General features: G+C 51.8%; 1 protein-coding gene across 8 annotated transcripts in view; it reads left to right on the forward strand.

Moving 5' to 3' along the window:
* Window positions 1-15,924, forward strand: part of NDOR1 (NADPH dependent diflavin oxidoreductase 1) — a 31,431-nt gene extending 15,507 nt beyond the window's left edge. For 7 of the 8 annotated variants that reach the window (XM_006028970.3, XM_025210414.1, XM_025210415.1 and 4 more), the window contains 7 exons: window positions 2,011-2,231; window positions 4,006-4,113; window positions 5,236-5,350; window positions 6,298-6,444; window positions 7,894-8,012; window positions 13,663-13,757; window positions 15,163-15,924. In XM_006028970.3, the coding sequence (XP_006029032.2) occupies window positions 2,011-2,231; window positions 4,006-4,113; window positions 5,236-5,350; window positions 6,298-6,444; window positions 7,894-8,012; window positions 13,663-13,757; window positions 15,163-15,307 (950 nt within the window). In that variant the 3' untranslated portion in view covers window positions 15,308-15,924. Of the gene's footprint in view, window positions 1-2,010; window positions 2,232-4,005; window positions 4,114-5,235; window positions 5,351-6,297; window positions 6,445-7,893; window positions 8,013-8,165; window positions 8,276-13,662; window positions 13,758-15,162 lie in introns of those variants that run through there. The other variant, XM_025210418.1, reaches the window with a different exon arrangement.
* Window positions 15,925-18,710: the final 2,786 nt, after the last annotated feature.

Consider the following 18,710-nt stretch of genomic DNA (forward strand, 5'->3'; position numbering starts at 1 on the left):
GGGCTCTGCCATGAGCCCCCCAACCCTCCCTGCTCCCCCAGCCCCCCTGTGGGTGCCCCACTCACCGGGGCTCTGGCCCTTTAAGAAAAAAACAAACCAAGACAAGCCCTGGGACTCGCCTCTCCTGCAGTGGCCTTGGGGCTTTGGGGGCTACCTACGTGGTGGGGGGCAGCTGGGATTGCCCCCTGCCGGCAGGAGTGGTGAGTCTGGGGGATTTTTCTTTGTTTTTTTTTTTTTTTTCATAAAGGGCTGGAGCTGGCCTGGGTGGGGCACCCGTGGTGGGGCTGGGGGAGTGAGGTGGGGGTCAGGGGGCTCGTGCAGAGCTCCCCGTGCAGGGGGGGCAGCAGGCATCACCCCCCTGCTTGGCAGTACCCGGTGATCTGGGGCTTTTTTTTTCCAAACAGCTGGGAGCTGGGGCAGGCGAAGCAGCCATTGCCAGGCTGGGAGAGCAGGTGGAGGATGGGCCTGGCCTAGCTGATTCGGCAGTAGCCGAATCTCCAAATCAGATTTGGCCAAATCGAATTGGGACAGTGATTCAAATTGTCGAATCAAATCACTGTCGCCTGAATCAACCGAATCTGAACCCGAAGCGAATACTAGCTGCTTCACCCAGGCCTATCAGTCACTACCTATATGAGTGCTCCCTTTTGATTTGGTTTCATCCCCAAGAGAATTCAGGAAGTGCTTGGCAGTGGCAGCCCATCTGAGATGATGGAGAACACATCTGCCCTTACTTGGACAACTGGCTTGAGATGGACTTAAAGGAGTATTCCTAAGAGGTCTCCAGCGCTCTATTCATAGTCCTCAACCTGCTCCAGACTAAGTGTGATTTACAGCATATCAGCTCTTGCTCACACCCCACTGAGGTCTTGCAGGTTACTGACTGGCAAAGCCAGACTTTCCTTGAGGCAGGTGTCAGATAGTTGTATCTCTAATGCCCACCCTCAGGGAAAACCCTGTCACAGCAGCAAGAGCTGACCTCACACCTAGATTCTATGTTACTGTGCCCATGCCAGACTCCATTTCCATTCCACCACCACCACCACCGAACACTATGTGCATATTTACCTCACTGTCCCAGTTTCTGTAATCTCCAGAGGTGCACTCCCACACGATCTGCAGAGGGGGTACTACCTCACACACCTCCCATAAGTGGTTCCTTAGCAGTTTATGGTTTAAGTGAAACCAGCTCTGAACTCAAGGTGTTTGGCTCTGGAAGGAGCCGTTGATCCTCCTTATCAGTGTGCTTGAACTCTGGACATTTCACCTGCTCTACAGAGTTTTTCTGCTGTTTGGGTACTTCCCTGTCCCTAGGTGCTATGCCCTCTGGAGCTTCCTGTTAAAGTGCTTGTTGCACAGTCATGCCTTTAAAGCATCCATCTAGTAGTTCTTGCCTCAGCCAGGAGGGCTGGTGAGGTCAAAGAAGTGGTGTGTTCTGTGGAATTCCTAAAGGGGAGAGGAAGGTGGTGAGACCAAGGTGGGTCTGACTTTCATTTAAGTTGAACTGTCACACTCCTGATTTTCCTCTCCGAAGCCAATCAGGTTCCAGGGAAGCCAGACACACTCAGGGCTGTTCTTGGAGAGCGGGAAGGAGTGGAATCTACCGCCTGGCCTGGGAGGGCAGGAGGGGAGGGCAGTAGGGGTTTTATGGACGTATAAGGGAGAAAGCAAGACTTTGGAGGTTAGGGGAGCTTGTATGGGAGCCTGAATGGGATTGCCCTTATGAACGGCATGTGAGCAAAGCTGCCTTCTGTGACAGGGCAGTAAAACAGTGCCTCTGCTTCCATATGGCAGCATTGAATAATGCTTTGAAACCAGCCCTACGCTTGTTTCAAAGCATTTCCTGCTCCAGTCAGACTGAAGCAAAGCCTAAGACCAGCATGGGGTGAGCTGGGAGGGAGAGCTCTTTCAGCAAACAAAGGGCTGCTGTGCAGCCTGGGCATCTTGCCCCTCACTTAGGTCAATGCCACCCCCCAGGGCTTTCCTTGATATTTGTATCTTGCCTTGCAGACATGGCCCTTCCTGCCCACTTACCCCAGCCCTGCACCATCCGGCATCTGGTCACCCATTACCTGGATATTTCTTGTGTCCCTCGTCGCTCCTTCTTCGAGCTTTTGTCCTATTTGTCACCAGATGAATTGGAGCAGGAAAAGCTGCAGGAATTTAGCTCTGCGCAAGGTCAGGAGGAGCTGTACAGTTACTGCAACCGGCCTCGCAGGACTACCCTCGAGGTAGGGCAGCTGAGTAAGTAATGGGGGCTGGGAGACCTACTCAGTAGGTTTTTCTGGGGTTGGTCTTTGAGCTTTTGCCTCTGCTTGCCCTTATCTGCTCAGTGAAGCTAAAGCAACTCAGATTGGAAGCAAGTCTGAGTAAGTAAGTTGTGGGGCTTCTGGGGCCATCAAGCCCAGTCCGAAGTCATAGATACTTCTACAATGAGAGCCATTGTCCCTGGGAACAGTTTATGTATAGGTGCAGAGGACTGTCCATCCCTTGGAATAGTTCAGTCAAAACTGAAAAACTCTCATTCTAAAATAAGTGCTCTTGCTCAGCCATGAGAGAGGGGCCAAGTGTGAGGCTTGTTGGGTGAGATTGTGCTGGCTTGTGCTGTGCTGGAGGTCAGATTGATTGTACTAGCTCCTTCTGGCTTTACTGTCTCTGAATTATTGCTTTGTGCCATGACTTTTACTTGCTGCTGCACAGCAGATCTGGGCCTTGTGTTCTGCTCTGGTGCCTTCCCCTGGGATGAACAGCAGCACTATATTTTGCTGAAAAGGGAGCCCCTTATGTGCCTCTGGAGTCCCCCACCCCAGTGAGTAAGCAAAGTGTAGAGCCCCTTGCAGCTCTTTGAGATGAAGGCTGTTTATTATGGGGATGCAGTAAAGCTAGCTGGGCTCTTCTTGGTGGAGCTACAATGCAGGAGAAAGCACAAGGAAACTTTGTGGTGGCTTCTCTAGAATGGATTAGAATCTTCTCGAATGGCAGACCAGGCCATCTGTCTCCTCTGCAGTGCCCCAGCTGCCCTGCTCATTGCTGAGGGATAGCTTTTCTTGCTCCCTCACTAACACAGTATGTGCTGAGTGTCACTAAAAAGCATAACCAGTGCCAATGGAGAACAGTTAATTTGACAATGGGGGTGAATGGAGCTGCAAAGGGGCACAAGTGCCCAGCCCTTGGCACAGAGCAGAGAAGGCTGGGGTGACAGCTGGCAGCTTGAGAATGTGGCATCTTTAAGGCCCTAGTGCACACACTTCCTCATGTAACCAGTTTCCCTCTCCAGAGGTTGCCAATCTCTGCCCTAAAGTGATGGAGGGAGCAGGCCCTGCCATTGCCATTTACTGCAGGTGTGTTTGCTCTCTCTCCCATACCTGATCATTCAGCCTCTTCTCCCTGGTACACACTTCTAGCCCTATTCTCTACTTTACCAGGGGCGAAGGAACCAGGAATCCCAACTTCACTAACTACCCGGTGTCAAAGAAAGAAAAGCATGGAAATGTGTGTGATCAGGTGTTTAAAGATCTGTCTTGTAGTGCTCCCTTTCAAGGGGACCAAGTAAAGTCGCCCAGGTGACCTTAACTGGAATGTTTCCTTGCTCCAGGAGTTAATTTGCCCTGTTACCACACCCCTCGCACAGCTTTGTACACGGCACTTCTCGGATTCTTTTTTTAAAAAGTATTGATGTTGTGGGAAACTGGCCAAGCTGCACTAGCCACTGCCAGCAGGTTTGCTTGTCTCACTGCCTGAAATACGGCCAGGTGATGCAAGCCTGTCCTGCTGCCTATAGAGCTCTGTACAGCACAGGCCCCCTCCACCTCACAGACTGCTGTGCTCTTAGGTGCTCTCCTGCTGAGTAGTGTGGGTGGGTGTGTGTCAGGTGGGAGCCAGCATTCAACAGCAGAACAAAGGGCAGTGCCTGCTAGGCTTGAGGATTTCTTCTCCATGGGGACCTCCCAAGGCAAAGACTCTCTCCATGGGAACTGCCTTCTCTTATGCTTCTGTTGTTCCCAGGCCCTGTGGGATTTCCCTCACACCACCTGTGTCATCCCACCCGCATACCTGCTGGACCTCATCCCTCGGATCAGGCCCCGGGCCTTTTCCATTGCCTCCTCCTTGTTGGTAAGCATCCCAGACCCTCCTGCTCTCGTGTGAGGCACACTGAGTTGACATCACTGTTGCTAAAGCTCATGGCGTAGGTTCCCTGGCTCAGGCAGCTCTTCTCTCAGAAACCCAGCGTGGCATGTAGATGAGAGCAGGCTACTTCTTTACCTTGTGGCTGTCTAGACCATGTCTAGGGCTCCGCTACTTGTCTTGGAGACAGTGACATGGTTAGTGCTGTAGGTTTTGATGTCTGCACCCTAGCTAGGTCACTCCCACTCCTGCTTCCTTTTAAATCATGGGACTTTGACACTGGATATAGCAAGAGGTTTAGGCCCTGAAGTTTAACTGGTCTCTGTGAGCAGTGGGGTGTCATGCTCTGGGATAGGGATGGGCCTGGTTTCTCTATTATGCAGTTGGGGGACCATGGTACCCTGCACATGTCTGTGGCAGTGGTAGAAACAGGGATAGTTAGTGTAAAGGTGGGGAAACCACTTCCCTTTGTGACCAGTAGATGGCATTGAAGCCCCAGCCCTGGAGGAGGTTTGCTAGCTAGCGAAGATGCCCAAGGGCTGTTAGGATTTTTCCCAGACTTTTAAGGTTCAGGTTTCTGGGGTTTGACTATCTCTTCCCCCTTTCAGCTATTCAGGGAGGGCTTCTCCTGTCCCTGGGAGTGCTGACAGTTGGCCAGCACCATATTCCCTCCCCTGCCCCTTGCCCCCCCAGCTGAGGGGATCAAAGAGGCAGCTTCAGGTAAAGAAGAGCCTGGGCATGCAGGTAGCTAGAGGAACTACTCCCCTGAGCAGGCTGTGAGTCCACTCCTGCAGACCAGCATCCCATCCACTCTGGTACCTTGTCTCCTGCTGCTTCACATTAGTCCATGGGACCTCTGTTTATACATTCCAGCCTACCCTTTGTCCCCTCTGGTTTCCGCTCGGCTCTGGCTGAGAGAGATATGCAGTGCACTCTGGCCAGAGGATCTCCTGCTGCCTGCTGTGCAGGGCTGCATGGAGGGGACTCACTTCTTTGCCCATTCCTTTTACCACATGAACAGGGAAGGGTCTGCTGGCTTCCCTAGCCCACAGCCATAGCCCAGGGAATTCTACATTTGAACTCCACCTCACCTGAAACCTTTCTCCACAGGCTCACCCCAACAGGATCCAGATTCTCATGGCTGTGGTGCAGTACAAGACACGCCTTAGCAAGCCACGACGGGGCCTGTGCTCCACCTGGCTGGCATCCCTCAGGCCTCAGCATGGTACCTGATTACATTGGACCTCAGTTCGGGCCTCCAAGCCATATTGGTTAGCAGGAGCCTGGATGGAACATGTGCATATTAGTTGGCAAGAGGCAGGCCTGGGGGTCTGTCATCAGTCTGAGCTTCCCAGCTAGAAGTGCCTTGCTACCCCATGACATACAGCCCCTTTCTCAGCTGCCAGCCCCAGCTGCTGCACATCCAGCCCGTACCCTAAGGACCCGAGCCATCTCCCGCTTTGGAACCTTTCTTCCTGAGTCCAGCTGCCAAAACCATCCCTAGCTGCCTGCTTTGTGCCACAATAGGCTGCTTCCAGTTTCCTGGGCACCTCCCTCAGTGCTTTGAGGGCCAGCAGTGTAGTCCCAGCCCCTCATGGCACTAATGCTGGGCAGGAGAATACTTCTAAGTGTACCCACCTCATCCATCTAAAGAGACCCCCACAGCATGGCCTCCTACAGAAGAGATGGTGATCTGGGTGACTGTTAGAGTGAAGTGTGGTTCCGTATGTACTGTATAGGCTGTGGTCACAACGCTCTTTACAAGCTAAGTAGGATTGGGCATGCTTTCAGTACCTGGCTGGGGCCTTTCCCACCCAGCTTGCAGTCTAGGTGAGTCCTGCTATCCGTACCACCACAGTTAGCAACTCCTTCAGATAAAGACCTTTATAACCCAACCCCCCTCACCTCCCACAACCAGTGTTCAAGTCAAGTCTGTTCTACCATGTGGATCCTGCTTTCAGGGCAGCCCTCCATGGGCAAGGGGTGTTTTACCATCAGGTAGTTCTCATATATCTATCATGGGTATTGGTTGGCTGGAACCAGGTTGAGCAGCCCCAGAACCAGACATGGGGTTGGGGAGTGAACATCTGCTGTGCTTATGCTCCAGTTCCAGTTCTAATTCCAAGATCTGTGGTAGTCAAGGCGTGACCTGTTGATCTGTTCCTTTTGCAGGTGATGTCTGGGTGCCTCTCTGGGTAAAGAAAGGAGGAATGAAGTTCCCTGCCAAGCCAGATACCCCCATGATCATGATTGGCCCTGGCACAGGAGTGGCACCTTTCAGAGCAGCTGTCCAGGAGCGTGTTGCTCAGGGCAGGAAAGGTGAGGTCCTCAGTTGGGAATAATCCTGCAGAGAATATGGGCACGATTGCGTGTCCATTGTGGAGGAAAAAGTGTGGCTGGGTGGAGGTGAGGATGCAAAGAGCTGAAGAGAAACAGGGCACAGAGAAACCTTGGCCTATACAAGCCCTCCCAGCCACTCTGCTGAACAGCAGCTTCACCCTAAGCCCGGACTCAAGGGTGAGGGATTCTAGAGGTCAGGTCCTGTCAGGTGAGTATCACGGGAGGCGGGGGCAGAATCTTTAGTTTGTGGGAGGAGCTGGGAGAACCAGGAAATTCTGGCATCTGGGCCCCTTGGGTTATGGGAGGCAAATCTTTGATGTTTCGGCTCTTCAGAGTGGGATGTGCACACCCACAGGGTATATCTTTGGCATTTGGATTGATTTGATTGAAAGGCATGAGGGGCAGGTCCTCCAGAGTTGGAAATGGGGGCACAGAGAGGTGAATTAGGGTCTGAGTTGGCACGTCATGGCCTAGGTTAACACCTTTTGGCCATTATTTCCAATCCAGCTGTGCAGAGGGGCTCTTTCTGTGCCACCTCTCTGGATCAAGTTGGAGTCTCATCCCCCTTTCTGGCCTGATGGTGCTCCCAGGGGAGTTTCAGCAGAGAGGCCAAGAACAGGCTGACCCTGGGGAGTAGGCTGTCCCTTCTGGGAGGGCTGAGGCAGTCTACCTGCTTAAGTTGCTCATACGTACAGGTCTCAGGGCTCCTGATCTAGCACAGCTACCATGCACAAGCCTATGCTGACTCTCAAAGGGAGCAAAGGCTCTGCTCCCACCTCTGCCTCATCTGGGCCATTGTCCAAGGCTTGGGACTTGCTTGCAGTTTCCTGGCTGTGGGTGATTGTGGCCTTGGCATATCCTGCAAAAACCCAGCTCCAGTTCTGATGCAAACAGCTGAAGGCTGCCAGTGAGAGGCTATTAGACTCCCAGGAGCCAGTCATCCTTCCTGGGGCCATCCACCTTGTTAGTGTGGCAGGCAGATGCCACTTTCAGGGAATGGCATTTCTCTTATCTCTTACCCGCTGCACCTTAGCAGAAAGCAGGGCTGGCCAAAATATGGGTCAGCTTGGCACATGGAGTTGTCAAAGGCTGTCCATGGAGTCTGCAGGACCTGGCAGGCACTACTGTGTTTAGGGGCCAGGGCACCTGGCTAGAGAGTGGGTATAGCAGGTTGGAACCAGTTGTCACCACAGGCTGCCTCTGAGTTAAAGATGAAGGTGCCTGTCACCTGCTCCAGTTCATACTACTCCTAGTTCCTGGCTAGATACTTGTGAGGCACTGCCTTGTCTATGGTTGCTTTCAAGGAGTGTCTTTGAGGCAGTCCCTTCACCTGCAGGTGTGGCCCAAGTGCATTCCATGGGTGCCTGTCTCGGAGCACTTCCCTTGGAGAGTTGGGTTCCCTCCAACACGGTCCTTATTTCTTGGCAGGGAACTGTTTATTTTTTGGCTGCCGCCAGAAATCCAAGGACTTCTACTGCCAGGCTGAATGGGAGGAGCTGGTGAAAAAGGGCTTCCTGACTCTCTTTACAGCCTTCTCCAGGGACCAGGTTAGTGAACAGGCTGGAGCATTGGAAGGAGAGATGGAGCACTTCAGTGCTGCTTCTCTCATAAAGTGATTGATGGGTGCCATGGGACTAATGAAAAGGGGGTGGGAATCCCACAAGAGGGGAAGATAATGCCGGGTATTTTCCTGTACACAGAGTCAGTACAGTTTTGGGAACATAGGAGAGATCTTCCCATTTACAAAACCAACAGGAGTCTGGGCACAAGAAGACAAGACGGGTGACAATGGTGATGCCAGCAGATAGTGGTATGTGCTCATGTGGGTCAGCAGCATTCACCCAAAAGGCAGAGAATGAGAAGGCCCAATAAGATGTGTAGTGTGGTAGGAAGACTACAACTGAGCAATGCCTGTAGCAACCAGAATTCTTTCCCTGGGTGGGAGAATGGCTGGGGAGACATAGGGGACCTGAGACAGGTCACCCTGTCTCACAGGGGTGGTTCACATTTGTCCAGAACCAGCTGGGTATTCTGGCTGCCAGGCAGGAGGGCTGTGCTTTTCCCACCTTGCTGTGGGGGCTTCACCTCTCTCTTTCAGCATCTGCCCCAAGCAAGAGGTTGAGGCCCTGCTGGCCTGTGTTGCAGGGCTGGCTTTGTTACAGCTGTAGATTCCACTGTCAAGCTGCCTATAGAGCAATTTCCCCCTCCTGATGACATGACAGCCTTCCTAAGGTTGGCTTACAGCAGGAAAGGATGAACATGTGACGGGCCACTCACTTCCCAGTCTGGGCACTGTCTGTTTCCCAGTCATTCTAGGCCTGTAGACACCAAAGCTGCAGGTCTCCCCTGGGGCAGGTTCCAGAAAGATAGAGTGAAGCACCAGCACTGTGGTCCCAAGATGGGGATGTTGCTATTGAGCGTATGGGCCATGCCAGTATCCCTGAAGGACCAGGATGCTGCCATGCTGGTGTGGTCATGGCCATGCCTGGCCCCGATAGTGCTTGCTCTACATTTCTGTACCTGACTCCTAGCCCAGTGCATGCTGTTGTACAGCTGACTTGCACGAGTCAGTTATACACGGCAAGATTGTTTCAGCTGCCTGGCTTAAAACTGTGGAGGCTGTTGGTCACCAAACCCAGTCTCCACATAAGCAGCGTTATGTTCCCCATACTGCTCTGGCCTGTCCAAGCGCCTTTCTGAACAGGACTGTTTCTTTTCCACCACTTTCACTTCCAGTGCAGTAATTGCTGGGGTGCGAGACCTCCATGCGGTGACCAGGTGGGGTAATAGAGTTAGCCAACTCCATTGACTCCCTCCAAATAAACCTGGTATGTTCGGTTTCTAGTGTAACCCAGTGGTTAAAGGCCAGACTCTGTGGAGGGGGCCGGGCTCTGGGAAGGGGAGCCTCTGCCAGGAGCTCAGTGTTACCATCCAGCTGGGTACACAAATGTGCTTGAAATGTGCTGAAAACAGGAAAGGTCATTTGAATGGGGCCTCTGAAAGAAGTGTGAGCACAACACGGGTCATTAATCAGCTTTGTTTGAGTGGAGCATGTGACAGATAAAAGGCTCCAAGATCCTGAAAGGTTGCCATGGTAGTAAACTTGGGGAAAAAAAAGTGACAACCCCCACCCCTTCTGCCCCTCCAACCCCATCTATAATTACCAGAGATCCTGGTTTTCTCTGATTAAAAAAAAAAAATCCCCAATTTTCGGATTTAAAAAAGTAGCCCAAAATCCACATTTTTTTTCCATGGTTAAAATGAAACACCACGACAGACAGATAGACAGACAGTGATGTTTCATTTTAATTGGTTGCTTTTTTTAATCTGAAAGTTGGGGATATTTTTTATCAGAGGAAACCAGGATCCCTGATAATTACCCACTGACAACTCAAACTCCCACCTCAGTCCCTCAGTTGCTTTAAAACCAGGTCTCCCCCTAGCTGCCTTCTGTTCTTTGTAAGGTGGTGGCACTGGGGAATTGAGTGGCAGGGCCCTGAGGTAAGCAGAGGTGCCTGCCACCCTATCTCCAGGGTACCACGTCACCTTATTCTGCTTCTCCATTCTCCTCTGCTGCACCATCTGTGCAGCTGACTCTTCTCCCATTCATCTATAATCAGCACAGCTGCTGTTTCCAGGTGTAAAAGCAGCCTTGAAGCCCAAGGCAGACCAGGCAGGCACAAAGCCCCAACAAGCTGTGGAACAGCCCCTGTGCCCTGTCTGCTGTGCAATGCTCCAGCTCCCAGCAGCTGAAAAATACCCTGCACTGTCCCCTCTCCATCAGGCTCCTTTTACTTGCTGCTGATGTGCAGCCTGCTAATGTGTCTCTTAAAAACAAACTAGTTTTATTGAAAATAACTCGTATGCAGATATTCTTTATTTTACTGGCTCTTTCTGCCCCTAGAATGGTCCCACAATGCCCATTGCAACTCGAATATGGATGTTTTCCAGAAAAGGTGTGAATGGGAACTTATTTCCAGTTAGTTTAACTAAATTTTTTTCTCTTCCTTAATGCTTGTCATTGATTTTTCACAGACATCTTTTATCTGGGTGCTCATAATACATCAGTTTAATCTCTTTGCAAAATCTCCCCAGCCCTTTGCCTAACTGTATAATTGCAGAGTTTGGTTGGGTATTTGCTACTATTTTCCTGTTTAATTCACCGCAACAGAAGCAAGTGAACTAGAAAGCTTACACAGCACCCAGTCCTGCTCCCACAGGCTCTGGAAGGAATGGGAGAAAGGCCCAAAGCAACCAGGTGTTGTCAGTGTCCCTCACCCACTTACTGTCAGCTTCCTCCACACTGAGAATGAATAGATGAGAGCAGCCAGCCCAGAGCCACTCTGCTTTGCGCTGCAGGCTCTTGCCTTCCTGTCACAGCCACTCTGAGGCAAAATAAGAATTTGCTGTTCACCTCTGCCCAACAGTTTTCCTCAGCAACCTCTAAGGAGCAGCTGGGTTAAAAGCTTTTTTGAAATCCAGGTCATTTCTGATAATCCAGCCACCTTTACGTACATTTTAAGTCCCACCATGTTGGGCTCAGCCTGAGGCTTGCTGGCCTCGATGTTCCTCTTCAGCTAGACATTTGATAACTCCTTTCAAGAGGTGATAGAAATTGTGCTGTGTCCATGTCTGTGTGATGCTGTCCTGTTTTGTGCACTCATGATGCTAGGTCTGGCTGCCTGTGTTGTTTGCCTTCTTTCCTGAATAAGAAGACATTGAGAAATAACTCTGGAGAGCTGGGAAACAAAGTACCTATGCATTCAGTGCAGACCTAGAGAATGGTAATGGCACCACTTCTTGACAGTTTCTAAGGAAACATGGTTTGAAAGAACCTTTTGGCCAAAATGCAGTGATGATATATCATGCAGGCACTTGGGTTCTTCCCTCTACAGAGGGCTGGCAAGCCTGTTGACTTGTACAAGTGCTCATGCTCCAAGATCCTGGCCTGAACCAAGACTCAGGAACTGCCTGGAATTCCCTCCCCCAGCCTGAGTCACCATCTCAATCCCCTCGTTCTCCTGACCTTTCCCTGATAGGAAAGAGGGAGACTGAGCCCTGTTTTAAGATCTCCCCTTGCATGTTTCCAGCACATCACATTCAGGTTTTGAAGAGCCATAGTACATAGAGTGTTTGCTGGCCATGCAACTAGCAGTGGGTCATTTAAGGATTTGAGCAGAGTCCCAGCCTCACGGGCAGAACCACTGTCAGCACTTAGCTGATTAACGTTAACGATGCTGATGCTGAGCTGTGGGCGGCCATGGCTGGCTGTCAGTGCCTGCAACGTGCTTGCTCACCTATGATGGCCACCTCAGCCAAACTCTGACTGGGGGGAGCTGTGCACCTCAGATGACTTTGCTGCCTCCTATCCAGTATGACTGCTTCCTGGAACAAATGCATGGAATGACTTTAGCTTGGGAGACTGATACCTGCGCCAGTGGCAGCCCATGTCAAGAGCTGCTTTGGGGATTTCTACCAGGGAGGTGGTGTGTTCCACAGGTCCACATTGCATCTCATAGTGGCCTGGAAAGGTTGAAATCCAGTCAGAGTCTCCTGAGCTTCAGCTGTTGATATTCACTGGCCCATAACGAGCAATGTTTTAAGAGCCTGGCTCAGTGGGAGGGTAGAAGTGAGCTCTGTCAGGCACTCTGCCGCAGTGTCTGTGCTGGGTTGCTCCATGTTACTGGTAAGTTTATCAATAGTTTATACAGGTTGATCAATGATTCATGGGTGTTATAAGCAAGTTACAGACACAAGTAGGCTGTTAGGTAGCAGTAAGTACAATGGTCAATGGTGTTGCAGGAAGCCAGAAGCTAGTGGTAGGAGCAATGTGTTGGACTCTAATAGTTTTTACAACTGTTTCGTCATTTGATAAAGCACCTCGGACCCTCTTCTGAGCTACGTTTACATGACTCCTCACCAGAGAGCATGACCCGGCAGGGCATTCCACAGTGGGTAACTGCATGCATTTGAACCAGGGCACCTGGGAGGGGATCCAGGCTTTGTGTAGAGAGCAGAATCCACTGAGTATAAAATGGCACTTCTTCACTCCAGGCCTGATTGAAAGGGGCAGAGTGCAGCAGTCTCATTTGCCTGCTGCTGGTTCACTAATGGCAAAGACGATGGACAGGGTTGAGAGGTACACCTAGTGCCCACGCAGCTCCACCGGTGGCAGAGATGGGTCTTCCCTATTTTCATGCTCGCTGTGGTGTATCTAGCACTCAAGCCAATCATTTCCAATGGACCTAGCAGTGAAGAGCCTGGACCAGTTCACTGCTGCTGGCCTAGCTGCATTAGAGGGGCAGGTGGTGAGAGCTGCCCTCTCTGAGGGATCCTGCTACAGTAGGACAGCTTTACTACTCTGCCAGACCCCAGAAGGAAGCTGCTTGGAGATGCAATGAACTGGTCACCACCTGTCTTCCTGGCCCCCTCTTTTCAGGCTAGCCCTGCTGTGTTTCTGAGCTGCAGGAGTAGGTCTTAGGCCCACACAGGGGTAGGGTTCCAATGTTGGGCCGATGGCAGGAGGAGCAGTCTGAAGCTCTGGCACTTGGTGTAAGGTGGAAAGTCTTCATTCAGAGCAGGGCCAGGGCATGGTATGGCAAGCCTCTCACTGGCACGGCTGCAGTCTTGGGATGGTCTGAGGACAAGTAGTGTCATAGCTGTATTTCAGTGCTAGTCTGAGGGTGTGGGGATGGTTGGAGATGGCCGGAAGGAGCATTTCTAGGGAATCTGTAGCTTGCAGCTTCTCTAGGTCATGGCCCAGCAGTGCACCAACTGTTACCTACAGCTGCTGGCAGGGGAGGTGTAAAGAAGGGATCCCCGTCTATTTACTGTAGCCACTCAGTTCCAGATGTGGCTTTGTCGTGCAGCGATTGCCCTGCTGTGTTCATGTCACAGTGGCTTGTCCTCCTAATTTTGCCCCAGTGAGGATGAGGATCTGTCTCCAAGGAGCTTGCAGTGCAAGAGATGGTTGTATGGTCTAGGTCTGTGGGCCCTGTGAAGCACCTGGATCAGTTCTGCCTGCTTCTTGATGGGGTTGGTACAAACTGGGCTGTCCAGAACACTAACAAATGAGTAATAGGGGAGGAATCCTACCATTTGCCCCTCTCTATCATCTCTAGCAAGATGAGCAGCACTGGTGTCTGTGCTGGCAGCTGGAATCCACTGCTGCTTATCATGATGTGTACTTCCCCACAGGAGGACAAGGTTTATGTCCAGCACCGAATCAGAGAAAACAAAGGGCTGCTGTGGGATCTGCTGAGCCGTGACAATGCTCACATCTACGTGGCTGGGTGAGTACTGTCTGCCTCAGGGTGCTGCCATCCCAGGGTGTATCTGAATATTGTTAGGGGGAGGGGCATCTTCATTCTTCCCATCATCCAGGTAGGAATCAGAGTGGTCAGTCCTGCTATGGCACAGCCTGCTGATTTGATAGTTGGCAGGGTGTTATACTGTGGGGGAACTGTCTGTATGTTTTCCAGAGTTAGAATTGCAGCCAGGTTGGGGTTAGCAGCACTGGACTCTTGTCCCTATGGGACAGCATTATTTCATGTGCCTGGTGCATCCACTTCAATGCTCAGGGTACCTGAGCACTCAGAATTCCAGTGGTGTCCTAGAACAGACCATGCCCTAGGTCCATTATTTGCCAACAGGACAGTCACTTGTCTTCCAAGTGACTGCTTTCAGGGATCAGTTGCAAACAGGATCCCAACGATCTCCCTAGGGGAAATCTTGAATAGAGCACCTACAAGCAGGGAGGCATGCAGCTTTATAGGTCATGTGATCGTGAAGTGTAGAGAATTTTAGAATGCTCTCACTCCTCTCCCCCTACCCCTGCTTTCTGTGAGTTTCAGCTGCAGCACCACAGCCCAGGGAAACTATTTGATAAGGCAAAAAGTGGAGGCAGCGTCTGGGATAATGGCAGCCTAGACCTTATAGGGCTTTATAGCCATCCAGTATCATGATTTGCATTCAGAAATTGGTCCTCAGCCAGAGCAGAGCATGGCATGGGCCCCATCATGTGCTGCTTCTCCATTTGTCCCAACCACATTATGCGCCAGAAAGTGCAGTCTGGCATTAGAGGGTCTGTGCTCATAAAACTGGAGCCTTATTCCTAGCTCTGCCAGTGACTCAGCGGGTGGTCTTGAGTAAATCATTTAATCTGTGTGCTACTGCCTCCTAATCTCAGAAAGGAGTATAGGGCTAGTTCGGCTCCCACAAAGACGTTTAGGGCTTTTCTGGTGTCTCTAAAGTGCTTTGGGCTCCTTGGGAGGAAGGGGCCATGGAAGGGTGGAGCATAGTCTTTGTCCAGCATCTTGCACACATAAAGCATTAGGTAATCACTGAGTATGATCATTGCTATCATCATTAATAGTAAGAGCAAGAGGGCTTTTTTCTCCTCTGCTTCCTGCCAATCCAGCTCAAGAGCAGGAACTTCACTGCCAATTCTCAGAGTGACACTGGTCCCTCACATTCTTGGAAGTACCAGCTCAAGTTTTGTTTACAAGCCAGGAAATGATTAGGCTGAGCCTCGGGCTCTGTGACTGCTTGGCCTTGTCTGCCCAGAATGTGCAGTGTCACTAAAGCTAGAATGCCATGTACCAGGGTCCAAAGGGTGCAGTAGATGCTTTAAAGTAGAGAGCCTGGACCATGTTCTCCTGTCTTGGGCACACAATAGTGGCACTTTTTCTCTTCCAGGAATGCCAAGGAGATGCCGGCTGGCGTGGCAGAGGCCCTAAAAACAGTGTTCCACCTGGAAGGAGGCCTGTCTACTTCAGAAGCTGAGGAGTACCTTGCAGCCTTAGAGCGATCCCATCGCTTCCAGTCAGAAACCTGGTCATAATCCCAGCCCCGAGCTGGGCCTGCTGTTCTCTCCACAGCTGAGTGCATGTAAGCACAGAGGAGCGAGCCTGCAGGAATCATGTCTAATAAACCCCCAGGCACCTGACTTCAACCTCAGTCAGCATGGCTGCCCTGCTGGTGATGGGCTTCGGCCTGGCGGCTGTTAAGTTTGCCCAAGCCAGGCCTTGAAATTTTGGCTGCAGCTAACCCTTGTCTTTCATAGCTGTCTGGAGTGTGATGGACACTCACTGTCCTTACCAAATTCACTTTTATTCTTGCCTGTTGTCCTCTGGGGTTGTGAACACCACCTCATTAGTATGGACCAAGACCCCAGACTTAGCTCTTCTGTGGCCTAAGGTACTAGATGGACACAACCTGCTGCCCCTGGAGCCAGGGTTCTAGGGTACGTGTGATCTAGGCACAATTCCTAGGTAGAGCACATGGAACAACAGCTATGGGTTGGGAGGTTGCGAGTATGTTTCCCTTGATCCCTTGCCCACAAGTATGGAGGAATTCCGTTATTCCCACTCTGTGCAGGTCAGAGAGTTCAACTGTGTCTTGCTTCAGGCCCAAGCGGGTGTGTGGCAAAGTCATGAATAAACCAGGTCTCTGAACTCCCAGTGTGTTGTCTGTGCAATCAGAGCCCTTTGCATTCTGTAAATGTGTTCTGCTGCCTAGGGGCCCCTGGAGTACTTGAAGCAGGAGTCCCTGGTGCCCTGTTGCCTTTTGGAGTTTACCAACCCCCTAAACCCACCTCTCAAAGTGTAAACTTTCCCCTTTCCTCAAGGGCTGCCATGAAACCTCAGCAGGATAATTAAAATGTTGCATTTTTAGCCATTTTTATACCCCCTCCCAGAGCCCAGCAGCCAGCCCTGCTGCTCCCACCAGCCTGTAGCACCTGCACTGCAGTTCTGAGTGACAAGAGTCCATATGGACTGGGCACCGAACTGAAAGTGTGCACAAGGGTCTGGGGATGCTGTGCCCAGGGAAGTTGCACAGAGCCTGCTCTTGGAATCTGCCCCAGGTGGGGCAGAGGCCATGGATCCAGGTTCAAGTGCAGCTGCACAGTGAAGGAAGGGCTTCCATTACACTTCTCACCAGGTAGCCAGTCCCCAGTACAGGTAGCAGCAGATTCCTGGCTCCCCTTGCCTTGGCATGAGATGTCAGGTGCGACAGCTGGGAGCTCAAGTCCAGTGTGGGTCTTTTCCCTGAGCCTTACTGTCATGGGCCTCTTTGAGAGGCAAAAGTGGGGCTGGAACTTGCCCTAGGGTGGCCAGTGCAATTCCCCAGCTTCGAATGACCACCCACCACTCAACTGCTGGGAGTGGGATGTGCATGTACTAAAGCCCCCCTGGCTCCACAGTGCAGTTTTCCCTGGTCTGGGCAGGCACAGGTTACTGTTTCCCTCTACATGCATCGTCACCAGTAACAAGTGGTGTGAGGATTGCATTTAGCATCTGCTGCCTCTGTGCTATTATCCCCCTTTCCCTCTTCCCGCTCCTCTGGGCCTGTGGTTTCCCCATCCAGCCCCTTTCCTGGCTTACGTGTGTCTGCAGTGCCCCTATGCAATTGCCTCTTTGCCCAGTGTCTTGGGCTTGTGGAGCTCAGGTCATCACTCCTATCTGGCTCTTTGTAGCCACTGTGTAAATAGTAATTAGTGTCCTGGATGTGAGTCAGCCCCCAGGCCAGTCTCCCAGCTGGGAGCAGATGTCTGTGCTGCCCCAGGCCAGGATGGAAATACTCTCAGGCAGGAAGGGGAAGTGCACGTGCATGCCAGCAGTGTGACTGTGATGGCCCCCACCCTGAATCAGCAGATGGGCCTTTGCAGGTGGTTGGGCAGCTTACATATGTGGGACTGTTAAAGCTTTAGCTTCTGCATCACTCTCTAGCTGGACTGATTTTATAGGTAGGGTGTAGATAAAATGAAGTGTTGCTTGGTGTCTCCCCACTTTAATTAGCCAGTGGTGGCCTTACACTGAAAGGGGCTGAGCTGGAAGACCTGTTCTCCCACATCCCGTGAGCAGGCTCAGGAAGGGCAGGGCACACCAGGCTTCCTTCTTCCCTGCTAGGACTTTTTCATGTCCACTCCAACCTGGGTGGTGGACTGCTTGCTGTGGTAGCACATTTCCCTTCTTGCATTGGTGTAATCTTCATCCCTGGTCCTTGTTGCCTGTGGACACTGGGCTGCATGTACACTGTGGGGAGGAGCCAGGCTGTGTAGCAGAGCTTTTCAGACCAGAACACCAACTCTGGTTACTTGAGGGGCCCAGGCAGCCTCCAATGCCTTGAGGGAGGGCAGTGCCCAGGTGGAAATCTTTCCAGCAGGCTCAGGATGGCCTGGGTTAGAGCCCTGAGTCTGATGCCTGGTTAGAACCTGATGCCTGGTGAGGGTCAGGAACAAATGGGGTAGCTTGAGTGGGCTGGCCAAATCTCTTCTCCAAGGGTTTCCTGAGCGCTGTGGGAGGAGGGCTGTGATTGTCAACCATTGGGAAGGGGCTGTCAGTGCCACTGAGGAAAACGCAAACCAAGGATCTTCAGAGGCTACAAATGTATGAATCAAATAAAAGGGGTCACCATGAATAAGTGCAACTGTATCTGCTGAGGCCCATGGCTCATGGAAAATGTGAAAGCCAAAGGAGGCTTGGGGCTGACAGAAGATGGCTGGGTTGGATGTCGCCAGAAGATGAGTACCAAACTGAAGCTGGGCCAACAGAAATGCCAGTGCATGTAGTACTGGGGGGGTGCTACAGGCTTGGAGGCTTGAGGTTGCATTGAAGGCAGGAGGAACCTTGGGAAACACCTGGGTGAGGAGGCACTTGCCCTTCAAAGTCTTAGGCACAGAAGCACCAGGAAAGTGGTGATAAAAAAACAGGGAGTGCAGGGAGCAGCAGGGACTTTACAGCAGGACAGGGGCTGCAAGCCAAACTTGCAGCAGCAGTGTGACTATCATGGTACCATCCCATGCAGCCCTCAGGGGAACAAAGCAGGGCTCAGGGCAGTGGGCACCAGACCTGAATGAAGAGTGCAAGGCCCCGGTGTGAAGCGGATCCTGGCCCTGGAGAGGGGGGAGCAGTGATGCATTAGCTGCAGATGGGAACACAGACCTTGCTAAGGTGAGCTGAAGGAAACTTGTTGAATGAGGAAGAATGGAACTTGAGTGAGCTCCACCCCGTGAGCTCTGATTGGAGCTGGCAGGAGGCTGGCTGGGCCTGGTACAGGCTGGCTGCTCTCCCCAGAGTTGATTACAGAAGCTGACAAACCAGACTGTCTACACTTGGCCTCCCAGCTGCTGACAGCCTCCCTCTGGAAGGAGCTCCCCAGAGCAGCTGGGATTGGGAAGGAACCAGGCAGAGCTCCGGGGCTCCTGCTGTGACGTGAAGGACTGGACAAGGGAACGCTGTGGG

The sequence above is a fragment of the Alligator sinensis genome, unplaced genomic scaffold, assembly GCF_000455745.1.
Source record: "Alligator sinensis unplaced genomic scaffold, ASM45574v1 scaffold610_1, whole genome shotgun sequence".
Taxonomy (NCBI): Eukaryota; Metazoa; Chordata; order Crocodylia; family Alligatoridae; genus Alligator; species Alligator sinensis.